The sequence below is a fragment of the Python bivittatus genome, unplaced genomic scaffold, assembly GCF_059951505.1.
Source record: "Python bivittatus isolate LINGU-HERP-01145 unplaced genomic scaffold, Pbiv_v1 ctg000100_np1212, whole genome shotgun sequence".
Classification (NCBI taxonomy): Eukaryota; Metazoa; Chordata; class Lepidosauria; order Squamata; family Pythonidae; genus Python; species Python bivittatus.
Window position 1 is genome coordinate 1,444,814 of NW_028277038.1, and position 14,098 is coordinate 1,458,911.

The following is a 14,098-nucleotide window of genomic DNA, read 5'->3' on the forward strand; positions in this document are numbered from 1 at the left end:
TTGCTCTTTTGACACCAGAGGAGGGACGTTCGGTTGGGGATACGACTTCTTTGTCTGAAGTGTTGGAAGATGAGTTGGTTTCCCTCTGTGGCTCCCCCCCACTTCTCCTTTTGGAACCAACACACAGGTGGGCCACTGCCACCCCCCCAAAGTGGCCCTGGTCCCAGCGCTTTGACAGAGGTTCGAAGGGTCAGCTGTGCTGTGGATCGGTGCCATGGCACGGAGGGGGGCCGGCGAAAGATGGCCCCCTCCTGGAGGTGCCCTTTTCTCTTCCTTCGCAGTAGCCAACATGCCTCAGCAGCGGCAAGACCAGCACCCCCAGAATGCCATGATGCACCCAGCCTCTGCCGCTGGGGCTCCCATGGTCGCCACGCCGCCAGCTTACTCGGCCCAGTATGTCGCCTACAGCCCTCAGCAGTTCCCCAGCCAGCCTCTCGTCCAGCACGTCCCCCATTACCAGTCTCAGGTATGGCTTTGGCCCGCTCCCTGCTCCTCAGACTGCCCACAGCAGCCGGGCACCAACCTGTGGTAAAACCCAGCTCTCTGGGTCAGGGCACCGCCACTTGCACAGCCTCCCTCCCGCCTGGCGTGGCCAGCGGCTGGCGGAACGTTTCAGGGGATGGGCCTGCCCGCGTCACATTGCTGGTGGGCTTCCCCGTCCCGGCGGGCCCCTCCCTCTGGGCAACTGGGGGGCGTTTGGATGGAGGTGTTTCGGCAGAGTCTGATCCCCCCGGATCATATCGGGAGGAGAGGCCGCTGCCATTCCCTGCCAACCGGCCAGCCTCCACGCCATGGCGCCAAGCAGCGGGGGACCCAAGTCAACCTGGAGTAGAAAATGTGCCCGAGAGCTTCAGATCTGTGGGAGGCTGGCCCGGCTTCGGATGGGGCGGGGCCCCCGATCACAGGCCAGCTTGGGGCAGGGCCCCTTGCCGCAGCAGCCCCTGTCGCTCTGGCCCTCATGACCTCTCTCTCCTTCTCCACACAGCACCCTCACGTTTATAGCCCTGTCATTCCGGGCAATGCTCGGATGATGGCGCCGCCGGCGCACCCACAGCCTGGCTTAGTCTCTTCTGCCGCCGCACAGTACGGTGCCCACGAACAGACGCACGCGATGTATGGTAGGATGACATGATTTGCATTCTTTTAAAAACCTTTTAACACCTCCCCCCACCCACGCAGGGCAGCACGTTCGCAGCGCTGATGAAAGGAAACACGCACTTTGTGTTTTGAGTTTGTTTGGGGAAAAAAAAAAAGAAAGAAAAACCTGTTATGATGTTGGTTTGAAGAATAAAGTACAGTTCTAAAGCACGGGCAGTCGTGGCCACCGCTTCGCCGTCTCAGTCTCTGATCCTTCTTCAGCACTTTCCCGGGCGTGCCGGACCTAGAATATTTCCCCCTGCCTGTCCCAGCCCTTACAGAAGGCTGATCGGTGGCCGGGAGCCACTTCCCACGTGTCATGATTGGTGTGTGTGACCCTGCTGCTGCAGAGCACAGACGGTCACGGCAGAAATTGCCTTGCGGAGCCAGGGGCTGATTGAGCAGAGGGCTCAGTCCCAGGTACGTCCGTCTCTGCTCGTCTTCTTGGCGCGGAGGCAGCGGGTCTCCCTCCATGCTCAGGCCCCCCTCCGTCCTGCCACCCTGGGAACAATTCCTGCCTCTCGGCGGTTTCAGCTGGGCTGCCGAAACCACGTGCCCACAGGCCCCCAACCCCAGGCAGGAAGTGCTCAGCCGATTCTTCAGCCATGAATAGCCCTGTGTTCGCGTCCTGCCGCTGCGGGCTCTGTGCAGAGGCTGCCTCTGTGCTGTTATTCCCGAGGATGCCTGTCAGCAGCAGCTCCCGGGAAGTTGGGGAACACCGTCGCTCCAGCCAAAAGGAATTCCTTGGGGCTGGCCTGCGCTCCTCTCCCCCTTCTGGGTGGGCTCACGGGGCTGTTTCGTAGACCTTCCCCTTGCAGGGTAGGGACTCTGCTCTTTGGGCCCCTGCGAGGTTCTTCGGTTCTTAGCCTTTGGGGCAGCTGGTCGAGGTCCGGGTTTTCTGCCCGGAGGCTGCCAAAGTGCCCAGGGCTGTTTTCAAGCAGGCAGCCCAGTTGGAAAGGGCCCAGGCTGTGGATGCTCCTGGTCGGGAGAATGCCGGGTCCCTTCTCTGCACGAAAAAGCCCCCAGATTCAGCCATCCACATCTTCAGGCAGGGGGCATTCCCTGTGTTAAAACTCCCCGAGGTTTCCCCACCTCTCCACTGAAAATTCAAGCATCTTGTTGACTATCCTGAAAACAGCCTGTACAGGTGGCTGGGGGCGGGGGGAGAAGGTAAAGGTTGAACTCCATTGTCTGCAGGGGCTGAAACCACATTTGGCCAGATTCCCGCCCCCCCCCCCACCCGGCTGGAGAGAGGACCAGTTTTCACGGGAGGGGCCCAGCAGCCAGCTTTTCATGGACAAGATTGTCTCTGGGGATGAAAATCAAGCCTTTGAGATGAAAAGGCGGTGGGAGGCGTTCTTGGAGGCTTTAACCTTAAGGAGGGCTGGGGTGTTGCTACCTTGGAGGGCACCATCGTGGCCCTGATAGGGCGTTCCAGCTGAGCGCCCTTCCGCGCGCTGGAAACAGGGAGCTGGGAAGTCCTTGTTAAGAGTCCAAATCTTAGGTTCCAGGGTGGTCTCCTTTATCATCAGCACTCTGACGAGCTTCCCTCTCGTAAAAGTAAAATGCGAGAAAGGTCCTGGCCTGTGTACAGATTGCCGAGCAAACGTGTGCCATCTTCTGAGTGTGTTGAGACCCTGAAGCAGCGCTCGCTCTTCCGTTCTTCCTTTCTTTGGGAGAGGAGCTGAGAGGGGATAGAGCTTTCATGGGCTCTATCACTCGCGGCCCATAAAAGTCGTACCTAACAAAGGGAACGAATGTCTCTGGCTCACATTTACTCTAATTCACCATGTAAATGAATCTGTGAACAACGGCAGCCTTTAGTTTAAGAACTGGACGGTTTGGTCCAAAGAGTGAGCAGACCCTGTGTCGTATCCTGATTCTTCTTCTGACTTTAGTTGTTTTCTGCGTCTGATTTTCTCTCTCCGCCAACTCATTTTCTCTCTGATGGAAATTCAAGATGATGAACTGAGTGGGGGCTCGGCAGGGGGAAAAGAGGGCTGGGCTTACAAAGGGAAATCCAGCTTCCTGGGATCATAATCAGTGTATTCATTTTTGTTGCAAATTGCTTTCAATACTTTTGAACCCTATTTTTCCTGCTGTGGGTACTTAATAGTATGTAAAATGACTTTAATCATGGACATGTTAATAGTAATGAAGACCGACTGACGATCCTAATCGGTTGAAGGCGGTTTTAACTTTTTTTTGTAATTGCAAATCGGTTTGTGCATGAAAACAATAATTGACTGTTAACCTTTCCAGAAGTCTGGAAGTGGTGCTTTAATCTTGTGGCATGTGGCTAATTTCCCTTTCTATTTCCCAAATCCAGCATGTCCCAAAATACCCTACAGCAAGGAGACAGGCCCTTCTTTCTACTTTGCCAGTGAGTTGGGTTTTTTGTACTAACTTTGATGTTATACGTTGAACGAATCTGTCGGTAGAATGGGCTCCTGGAACAGATGCCCTCTGTCTTTGCCCCAGACCTCTTCCCGACACAAGGAAGCTTTTTTCTCCAGTTGGCGAGAGGTAGCAAACTTGTAGGATATCCAGAGACGCTGAATGAAGCTGTCAGAGGAACATTAGATCCTGTTTAGGAGACACACGCGGGTAAAAGGACAATCAGCACTGGGTCAGCTGGCAAACATGGAGCCAGTTGCGCAACGCCCCCCGTGTTGGTGCGTGTTTCTCCTGTTTCCTCGGAGCCTCGGTCTCCGCTAAATTTTGCAGTGCCCAGGGTGTTCTGTGCAGAATTTCCAGCGAAAGGGGGGAATCGGAGAAGGAAAAGGGCAGGGACGGGGAAGACGCTGCTGCAAGGCTTGATGCTGGGAACCTCTGCACGTCCTGCCCCGGAGGACTCGCAGCATGGGCCAGTTTTCTAACCAAGGGGCTGGAGGAGGCTTCAGGGCGACGCTGAGTGGGATGGTCAATCCGTGACAGAGGGATCCTTGCAGCAAGATGGAGGGGGCACGACCCCTTGGGGAGCCTGTCCCAGGTGTCTGCTGCCTGCCTCTTCCCTTTGGCAGCCCCACCACGTAGGTTCGGTGCACTGGAGCCCTTTCAACTGGACGATGCCCTTTCCATTGGCTTCCCTTGGTGAAACGAAGCCCGTTGCACATGTAGGATGGAAGGGCATTGCTTGGACCGTTCATGCTGTGAACGAGCCCCGGGCTTTCTACCGTGTGGACAAAGGTCTTGACCACCATCTGACTGGGTTGGGCAGTGACCTGCCCCAGTTGTGGTCAGGTGTTCCTCTGAGCCCATTGCTGCCACATCCTGCCAGCAGAATTTCAGCCGGTGTTTAATTTGGCTGCCTTCTTTCCCCCTCCTCTGATGCTCCGTGTTCTGCTGCTCTAATAGCCTCTCTCCTGCTCCCCCCCACCTTGAAGTAGCAACTGGTAGCTTTTGCACGGCTTCTTTCTGACTTTCCCCTTTTCTTCTGTTTCCTCTTTGTTCTTGCTGACCTGCAGTTTTTAATTTCTCCCCTTCTTGTGCAGAACTGAGTGTCCGATTGCTTCATTGAGTCGGGCTGCATCGGCCGCGTAGGGAAGGGGGGGCAAAGGGGAGAGAGGTAGCCCACATCAGCTTATTTCTGCCCAGTGGGAAGCAGCAGCGCTCGCGGGTGGACCTTTGGAGATGCGAGGGCCTGCCATTTGCCCCTCCACCCCCCCTTTTTTTCTTTTTGGTGGGGAAGGGTTCAGAGAGTCTGAATGATCTGGCAGGTAAAAGACAAGGAAGTTGCTCCACATGTTTTTCTTGGCACGGGGTACCCAGAGATGTGGATTCCAGCCCTAGTTTGCCTCCTGTGCATTCTGGGCCGACAGTTCCCCTGCAAGGAGTGTTGGATCTCCTTCCCGAAAGCTGGAATGCGGCAGCCTGCTGGTACTTCAGGAAGCTCCTGTCCCTGCCAGGAGACTTTTGCTGCAGACTGTGGACTCCCACCAAGTCCTCTTTCTCTCGGTCTGCAGAAAAGGGGGGGGTGAGCCAGCATCTTGTACTAGGAGGCCGAAAGAATCGCCTTCAGAATAAACGGCGGGAATGCTGCCCAGAGGGGTGCGCATCCGTGCAGTCAGAAGCTGGAGTGGTCAAGGGGGTGCCCTCCCCAAAGAGGCCAGGAGGGTTGTGGCGACAGCGTACGCTGAAAGGATGAGGAGCCGGTGGCCTTCTGCCCCTTTGCGCAGGGGCTGCCAAGCGATTGTCCGCCTTGGCAGCCTCACGCAGCCTCGCACTTCCGCCCAGGGCCCCCGCGGCCTCCCCCCGCAGAGCTCTGTGCTCAAAGAAGTAGGGTGGAATAGAGCCTGTGAGACTAAGTGGCTGCCCCCACCGCATTTTCAGATGAGGCAGGATGTCGGACCCGGAGGGGGGCAGACGCAGTTAGTTCCTTAAAAGCGAAGCCCTGGAGCTGAAGCCGTGCCATAGGCCGCCCGAAAGAGGTGGCGTCTTCCCATGCATCTTCCTCTTTCTTTCCTCCCAGTTTCCACCGGTTCTCTTGCTCAGCAGTACGCCCACCCCAGTGCCACCCTGCACCCGCACACCCCGCACCCGCAGCCTTCAGCCACCCCCACGGGGCAGCAACAGAGCCAGCATGGGGGAAACCACCCGGCGCCCAGCCCAGTGCAGGTAGGAGCTCCCCCCCCCGCGGCGGGTGGGGCGGAGGGGAAGACGTGCGCTTGTGCTGCACCCTCCCAGGGGGCGGGCAGCGCAGCGTGAGCAGTGTTTCTCCTCCTGCCCCTCTCTCTGCAGCCCCACCCGCACCAGGCGGCCCAGGCCCTCCATCTGACGAACGCCCAGCAGCAGTCGGCACTCTACCACACCGGCCTCGCCCCGACGCCTCCGTCCATGACCCCTGGCTCCAACGCACAGTCCCCGCAGAGCAGCTTTCCAGCAGCACAGCAGACCATCTTCGCCATCCATCCTTCCCACGTCCAGCCTGCCTACACCAACCCGCCGCACATGGCCCACGTCCCGCAGGTAGCCGAGCTCTCCGGCGTCTTGCCTGGGCCCCCGCAGCGGGAGCTTCGGTCCAAGAGAGGCCACGTTGCTGGCTGGCCCCACAATCGGGAGGGCTGGGCCCTTGCTGTATCCACGGCACACGAGGCCTGCCTCGAATGTCGTGCCAGGACTTTTGCCCAGGCAAGAGGTTCTGCCAAGCGCGGAACCAACCAGGGTCCGACAGGCGGGCAGGGGACCAGAAGACACTGTCTTGTCCCCGGGTTGGGCTGCCTGCAAGCAGGGGCCTTTTCCATCATGGCTTTCTGAAACCCTCTTAATGGAGAGCCCAGACTGAACCCGGGTGTAGAGCTGGGTTTGTGGGGTAAGACTGGTGGAATCCTGCCTTCCGAGTCTCCTTTCCCTGCTCTGTGGGGCGATGAGGAAATGGAGGGAGGGACCCAACGGGCCGCGACTGCAGGGCTTGTCCCCCTCGTGCAACTAGGATCAGAAGGTAGCAGCCCGTAGTGAGTCATGACCGGGATTCATCTGTTAACCCCAGGAGAGATCATCTAAACAGAAGCCCTTTGGTGGGAAGGAGGGGCGTCTCCTGATGGCCTTGCTCTTCGTTCCAGGCCCACGTGCAGTCAGGGATGGCTCCTTCCCACCCTCCTACCCATGCTCCAGTGATGCTCATGACGACGCAGCCACCACCCGGCGGAGCCCAGGCCGCTCTTGCGCAAAGTGCACTGCAGCACATTCCAGTTTCGACAGCCACACACTTCCCCTATATGACACACCCTTCAGGTGAGCCCTGTGCATGCACCGCCGCCGTGCCTGGCAAGAGGGCCAGGAGCGCAAGAGAGAGAAGGAAGAGCTTCTGAGGCTGGGCCCAGCGGAGGGAGGCGGGCGGGCAGGGCAGGGCAGGGCAGGGCAGGCACGTTTCCCGCAAGCCTTCGTGCCACCCTGGGCATCCGACTTCTCGCTCTGCTAATGCCCAGATCGCCGCGTCACATGCCCCTTCCAGGGGCTCAGACTCACCCTGCTGGCTTCATTGTTCAGAGCCCTTTTGGGTTTGTGAAAATCGCTCTGATTTCCATGAACTTCATCTTTTCCTCCTCTCCCTGCCCCCCCCGTTGAAGAAAAGGAAGAGTTGGGGGCAGGAAAGGCACAGGAGGGGGACAAGATTCAAGCCGTTGTGAGACCAAGGAGCTGCTTGGATGGAGGGCTCTGAGTCGCTCCTTCCGTTTGGATCTCAACATTTCCCCCCCCCTCTCTCTCTCTCTCTCACAGTTCCCACTCACCATCAACAGCAGTTGTAAAGCTGACTTGGAGTAACTGAGGCTGGATCCCTCTTTTTTTTTTTAAGGCCAAATACCTTTCTTCTCTTGCTACATCCAACTTGGAAGCACAGAAACAAAGCAAAGCAAAGCAAAACAAAAACTAGTATTTCACTTATTTTTGTTTTTAAGGCGGAAAAAAAAAGGTGTAACTTCCAGTAGGAATGCTAATAGCGCACCTTCCAGTGGGAGAAATTTGGACTGAGTCAAAGGCATGTTGATCCCTCCCGGGACAATTCCATGATTCCATGTGTTGTGTCAAAAACTAGGACAACCCTGACCTCCTGCCCCAGTTCGCTTGCAGAAAAAGAAAAACTGGAAAAGCTATTTATTTTTTAAAACAGCCCTTCAGAGTTATGAATTCATGAGCTGGAGAATGAAGTGACGAGAGCGATTCTTGTTGCCGTTCTCACTAAAAATAATAATAGTAAATAGTAATTACAAAAATCAAGACTCTAAACAAAAATCCCTTTTACCGCTAACTAAACTTGAAAGAGGTTTGGGGGAAAAGAAATCTAATTGTCAAATGGATATGGATTTATTATTTATAAAATCATGTTTGAGGGGGGAAACAACCACTGTCCCAAGGCAGCGGTGTAACTTTTAAGTTAAGAGGAAACTTACTTTGTAGATAATATAAAATAAAAACTAAAAAAATAATAATAAAAATAAAAAAAAGTTTTAAAAACTGACCTTTCCTACTGGCGTCTGTGCAGTGTACCTTGTCCGCTCTGCTTTTTTTCTCCTGCCCCAAATCGGTGGCATCCGACTGAGCGGGCCCAGGTCAGCCCGAGCCTGACCCCCAGCTCTGAATGGCAGAGAGCCCCGGTTGTCTTCCGGTCCTAAAAGGTGCAACTTAATCTTTTACGCTTACTAGAAGGCCTGTTTTGCTACGATTCCATGAACGGGGACAACTGGGCATGGGGCGGGGGGGATCAGAAGGATCCCAGAACCAACTCTGAAAATCTCCAAACGGTTTATTTTAAGGTAAGAGCACATCGGAATATTTTAGCAGTATTCAAAAATAAGTTACACGTACGTATGGAAACAATATACAGGGAAAGTTCTGCGAGTGGGCCAGAATGTGAGGGGGCTGAAAAAGAACAGAGTTTTCTTCCTCATAGGCCCATTTGGCTTTATTTAGTTTTGAGAGCCGAGCCGTGGAACCCGCCCGCGCGGCTGCTGTCCTCGCAGAGACCCACCGGTGGGACTCCAAAGCTGGGAACTGCAGGAGGCGAAGCAGCTTCTACCCCTTAACATTTGAAGGAAGCCGCGCGAGTTGGCGCCGATGGCTCGGCCGCTGGTGACTCCACCGCCCATCTCTTCTTGCGTGGCGGAACCACCGGCACAAGCTGGTCAGGCCCCGGGGAACAGAGGGAATTCCCTTCAATCCTGGGCTGGATTCTCCCAGAGGGTTTTCAGCAAAGGGTTTGGAAAATGCATTTATTCCCCCACGCCCCCGTTCCCCCCACCATCCAGTGTACGTGAGTTTAGAAAACTAGGTTTTGTTCCAATATTCCAAAAAGCTTTGGTGCTCCATTTATTATCCTTAAAAAAAAAAAAAACCCTGAAAGATGATCTCTGTTAGCAAGAAAAGGAGAAGGGGAAGAATCTGGAAGCTCTTCCCATGGGGGAAGGTAGCTGGAGCACAGGCTGCGGAGGTAGAGGTCGCAAGGTGTTCTTGTATCTACTTGAGGCTCTCCTGCCTGTCGCTGCTCAGGGATGCAAAGATGTACCAGGTAGGAAAAGCTGATGCTGCCCCTCTAAAACAGTGTTTCTCAACCTTAGCCGTTTTAAGATGGGTGGACTTCATGCTGGCTGGGGAATTCTGGGAGTTGAAGCCCACCCATCTTAAAATGGCTAAGGTTGAGAAGCATTGTTCTAAAATAAAGTTTCAGGCTGAGTTCAGCATACCTCCAACCTGGGGCCCTCCAGCTGGCCTGGGCTACAGTGTCTAATATTCCAAGGGCGACATCGCAGGCCAGGGGAGGGTGTCAGCTTCCTCCAAGCAGGTTCAAGCTTGCCTGTTCCTGGGACTCTCCAGCACAGGGTCGAGCCACTGATTAGATAAAGGCAGTTCCAGTGCAAGGCACGTGTGAATTGGCTCCCAAAACGTCACGATCTAGGCAGTGTGTGTTTGCCCTTCCCCGGGCATCGGCAATTTGAATTTGCCCCAAGAGCTGGAGGACAGCCACCGGCTTCTTGCAGAAAAGACCAAACTCAACTTCCTCTGTTTGGTCGAGCGATTGCAACCCTGGCAGACTTATCACTTCCCTGTTTCCCTTTCAGCTTCCTGCTGTCAAGCAGATTAAGATGATTTGCGGTGGCTGTTTTTCAGCCTGCAGTTCCTCCTCGAGGTACATATGGTTACTGTGGGAATTGGGAAGTTCACCCCCCCCCCCGTTAAAGAAGCCTTGCTACATGTGAGGAAGAGCTCACATAACCTCCTGCCAGACCTTCGAATCCCACCACGTCACCCGTGGCAGGAGGCTGCTTTGTGCAACCAAAGCAGGGAAACGAGAATTTAAATCTCTACCACCACCGTCCTTAAAAAATGGACTTTGGGGTCTGAATGCATCACCCGTGGGTGATGGGTGTTTTTCTCCAAGTTTTTGGCTGCGGCCATTGCCCCGTAAATTGCAGAGGACCAGCTTGCTCTTTGCAAAAGAGAGAGCGGCTGGCGATGTTGTGGGCCACTGGAAAGGGGTAGGTTCAGGTGATTCCTGGGGCCCCAAGACGTTGGTTTTAAGGCAGCCTTTCAACATTTCTGCCTGGAGACAGCTGAATGGGAGGCGTTCGGAGAAAAGGCGCTGCCTTTAACTCCGGCTGTTATCAAAGGGTGTCTGGGGCAGGAGAGACGCGAATGGCACCTGCTACTTGTCCTTTGTTGGTCTGGTGGTTTTAATAGCAAAAAAAAGGGGGAGGGACATACTGTTCACTATATCCATGCCAAGTTGCATTACTCTAGTGGGACTTTCCTATAAATTGAGATGGATTTGCATTTGAAAACTCAGAAGCGCCAGAGGGCCACTGCTGCCTGTTTAACGGAGCAAGCTGCACTTGCAGACAGGCTCACACACGGTGCCAAGACGCCGTGACAGTTGACTGGTGCAACTGCATCGTTGCCCACCAAGGAAGAGCAATTTTTGGAGGGCGGGGGAGCGAGGCACTAAGACCCAGCCACCGAGGTGGCAATGAATGTTGAAGCCTCCAGTTGCCCCGGCTGAGGGTGTGTTTTCAGCAAGAGCCACCTGTTTCAATCCTCCTCCAGGACTCCAGAAAAGCCCTGAAGGTAGTTTTCTCTTGGAGAACCCGAATGCCTTAATTCAGTGACAAGATGGTGAGGATGGAAAGCAGCAGGGGATCGGGGTGGGGAATTTGGCCTCTCTTCTGTCCTTATCCCCCCACCCCGCCGCTTTCCTCTCCCCTCAAAGGAAAGACTGGGGTAAGATCCCCAAATCAGCCACTGCAAATATCGTATGAACCACTAAAAAAGCTAAATGCAAAAGAAGAAGAGGCATGTGCAAACCGATGAGAGTCAGGGGAAACACGCAGGCCGAGGAGGTCCTGGAGCAAGCCTGATCCAACAGTCGCACCCCAAAGGGAGCGAACGCCCAGCCTCACCGGCCAAATACTAAACACAGCTGGACGAGGGCACGGTTTCCAACATGGTCATTCAGCGTCCTGGGCAAGAGCCGCGGGTGTCAGAGGGACGTGTATTGGTTGCTGACCGCCCGCAGGTGCCCCCTGCCTTGGGCGTCCATCTCGTAGTCACTGTCCCACTGACGGGCCACAGGGGTGGGGGACGGCAAGGCCCGGCTGTGGCCGTGCCGAAGGCCACCGGCCAGTTCTTCCGGAGGGGGTACAAGGTGGAAGATCTGCTCCACGGAGTGGCGGTGAAGGTTGTCAGCCAGGCGGATCCGTGGACAGCCAGCCGGATTCAGCTGCACGAAGCTGACCTCGGGACTGCAGCGATGGAGGGAAGGTGGGAGCGCAGCTGCGTGGCTGGAGGCTGCAGGGCGGGAAGGAAGGGGGGAAACAGAGATTCACCGGCTGCACGCGCTTCAAGCTATACAGGCAGGGGAGTGCAAAGCAGGCTCTGGGGCCGCCCAAAATTCTGCATTCAGTGGCGCCTGCTACGCGTTCCTTTTTTGCTGCAAAGGGGAAACGGAACCTACAGAGATTCCGGGTCTCTCGGCAGCGTTCTTCCCACCAGCGTCCTGCAGGATAGCGTCCAGGAGGGCGGCCCTCAACTCCTCCCCTGCCCAACGCTAAAGGTTCTCCCCTTCTCGAAAAAAAGGCACGTGCGATAGTCTAGGAACAAGAGCAGCCCGTCGTAATATCCAGGAGCCCGGCCACGTGCCCAGCCTGGCCCTCGCGGGGCTCCTTACCTTGCAGAGGCGGGATGACCACCACGTGCCTGGAGAGCTGAACGTTGCAGGCCGTGCCGCACTCCAGGGGGATCGGGCAGTGCTGGAAGTGATGCAGCATGTCTAGGATGGAGGAGAAGCGCAGGTGCTGAACGCGGCACTGGCCCCGCTCCGTCAGCGAAAGCCGCAGGTGCTGCCGAGGAAGGCAGAAGAGAGTTACCATCTGCCAGTTCCGTTCGCCCCCCACCCGGATGGCCAGCGAGAACAACGCCTTCACCCTATCTAGGGACCCTACTTTCCAGCCCCCTGGCTTTTAGATGACCGTGAGGACTAGAGCTCACTAGAACACGGCGAGGCCAACCAGGGCTTAGCGCGATGCATGAACCAGGGTAAGCCTGCTAAGCCTGCGGCTTCTCTACCCTCCCTCCCAGCCCCGTTAACCAGCTCTGGAGAACAGCACGCTGAACCGACGCGTCACCTTCGCTTTCCCTTGGAAGTTGAAAGTGAGAACGTATTCTCCCCTGCGGGTTTCGCTCTGCCGGATGAGGAAGACCCCGTGGCCTTCGAGGCCCTGCAGCTGGACCAGCTGGGCTGCCTTGACCCGAGAGATGGGGCCGTGGAACCAGGGGAAGGAGGACAGGTAGTGGTCGATCCTCTGGCTGGGCTGCTCTGCGGGCCTGGAGAGCAGTGCGCCTGGCGGGGAGAAAGCAGGCTTCATGCTGCTGGCAGGATTTGGCTGGGGCTTTAAATGTCGAACCCAGCGCTGGCTACACAATCTCATTTTGCATTCTTCGTTTCAGGAAATGAGGAGAGCCTTGCTGGGGCTCGGGAGAGATGCTGCCAGGCTGGGTGTGCAGGAGACCCTGCGCTTCATCCTCGCTGTTTTATTTTTAGCCATCTGAACAGCTATAACTAAACCCCCCAAAGGAAGGCTTCAGATTCAGCCAACTCTCATTCCTGGGCCCCTTCCTACCTGCTTCCCCCCCCCCCGAGGATTAGGCCCAGCAAGTCCCTTCGCGGGCTGCCCCCACCTCCACCCCTCCCCGCCCGCCACCACCAGGCACCTTGGGGCAGGGAGTCGGTGCTGCTGTTCGCAGGGCTGGGAGTCACGGCCTCCAAATGCGGGTCCGAGGTCCCCTCAAGGTTGGCTCCTTCCGACCTGAAAAAGTGGAACGTCGCCAGATGAAGCCGCCCGGCCGAGAGCACGGAGGGCGGGGGGTGGCAGCCCCCGGCAGTTCGGACTCCTAGATCTCACCCGGGCAGAGGCAGCCTTGGGGCAGGCCCACCTTTGATCAGGTCTGGCCATGGAGAGAAGATGCAGAGGCCCAGCCCAGAGCTGTCCACCAGCCAAAATGCTGCCAGTCTCCTGCGGCAGAAACGAGCCGGGGAACATCCGAAGCCGGCGGGCAGAGACTCAAGCCACCCTACCGACGAACCGTGCTTCCGAACCACCGGCCACCATCCGCACCGTGCTGGGGACTTTCCAGCCCAGGGTCCCAGGCAGCAGGACCCAGAAGGCTGCAAACCGCCCTTCCACCTTTGCTAGAAATTAGACCCCAGAAGGCAGGGCTGGCATGGGGCCTTTGCTGAGGTCTGGGGGCAAAGCTCTGTTGGCAGAGGCTCTCCAGGGCAGCTTCACCTACATGCAGGCCAGGCACCTTGTATTTATTTATTTATCGCACTTATACAGCCACCCACCTGACGTCAAAGTGACTCTAGACCCTGATCATAAGCCTCAGGTTGATCTCGCTGCATAGTTACTACGCTGCTCCAGGCCCAGAGCTGCTGCTCCCATTTTGGTCAGCTCTTTTACAGACTCCAGGTTCAGGGCAAAGGGAAAGTTGCTTGAGCGGACGTTGGGAAGCTTTCGTGACATCAGGCCATTAGCCCCTGATGGGTCTTGTCCCCGCCCCAGCACCCCTTTTGCTTAAGGAAAGAGGGGGCTAGTCCTCATGGAGTGTTGATAAAAAGCTTGAAATAAACCCTACATTTTTCTTGCGTCTTCCAATCTGTCCAGGGGCCAATTATACCAAGTCTCAGCCTGGGATCAGCATATGAAACAAGAACCAACAAGAGAGACTCTGAGCATGCTAAGAGTGCATTTCCTCCCTGCTGCAGAGTGGCACCAGGTCTTTGATAATGCTGAGTATAATAATAAGGTGGCTCCTTGGCCCGGTGTCTCCTCAGAACACCCTAGTACAGCCTTTCCCAACCTTGGCAACTCTCAGATGGGTGGACTTGAACTCCCAGAATTCCCCTGGCACATGGTCATTGCTGAGAATTCTGGGACTTGAAGTCCACATGTCTAGAAGTTAACTAGGTTGG

At 56.0% G+C, this 14,098-nt stretch overlaps 2 protein-coding genes across 9 annotated transcripts in view; one reads left to right on the forward strand and one right to left on the reverse strand.

The window, feature by feature from the left end:
- The window catches only part of ATXN2 (ataxin 2), a 32,612-nt gene extending 24,756 nt beyond the window's left edge, over nucleotides 1-7,856 (forward strand). For 4 of the 6 annotated variants that reach the window (XM_088135137.1, XM_088135134.1, XM_088135132.1 and 1 more), the window contains 7 exons: nucleotides 282-466; nucleotides 986-1,118; nucleotides 3,467-3,520; nucleotides 5,609-5,754; nucleotides 5,878-6,105; nucleotides 6,699-6,870; nucleotides 7,357-7,856. In XM_088135137.1, the coding sequence (XP_087991263.1) occupies nucleotides 282-466; nucleotides 986-1,118; nucleotides 3,467-3,520; nucleotides 5,609-5,754; nucleotides 5,878-6,105; nucleotides 6,699-6,870; nucleotides 7,357-7,385 (947 nt within the window). In that variant the 3' untranslated portion in view covers nucleotides 7,386-7,856. The remainder of the gene's footprint in view (nucleotides 1-281; nucleotides 467-985; nucleotides 1,119-3,466; nucleotides 3,521-5,608; nucleotides 5,755-5,877; nucleotides 6,106-6,698; nucleotides 6,871-7,356) is intronic. The other 2 variants (XM_088135135.1, XM_088135136.1) reach the window with 1 other exon arrangement.
- Nucleotides 7,857-7,883: 27 nt separating this feature from the next.
- Nucleotides 7,884-14,098, reverse strand: part of SH2B3 (SH2B adaptor protein 3) — a 33,353-nt gene continuing 27,138 nt past the window's right edge. For all 3 annotated transcript variants that reach the window (XM_088135138.1, XM_088135140.1, XM_088135139.1), the window contains exons 5-8: nucleotides 12,838-12,932; nucleotides 12,252-12,466; nucleotides 11,795-11,966; nucleotides 7,884-11,415 (exon numbers count right to left, since the gene is read on the reverse strand). In XM_088135138.1, the coding sequence (XP_087991264.1) occupies nucleotides 11,108-11,415; nucleotides 11,795-11,966; nucleotides 12,252-12,466; nucleotides 12,838-12,932 (790 nt within the window). In that variant the 3' untranslated portion in view covers nucleotides 7,884-11,107. The remainder of the gene's footprint in view (nucleotides 11,416-11,794; nucleotides 11,967-12,251; nucleotides 12,467-12,837; nucleotides 12,933-14,098) is intronic.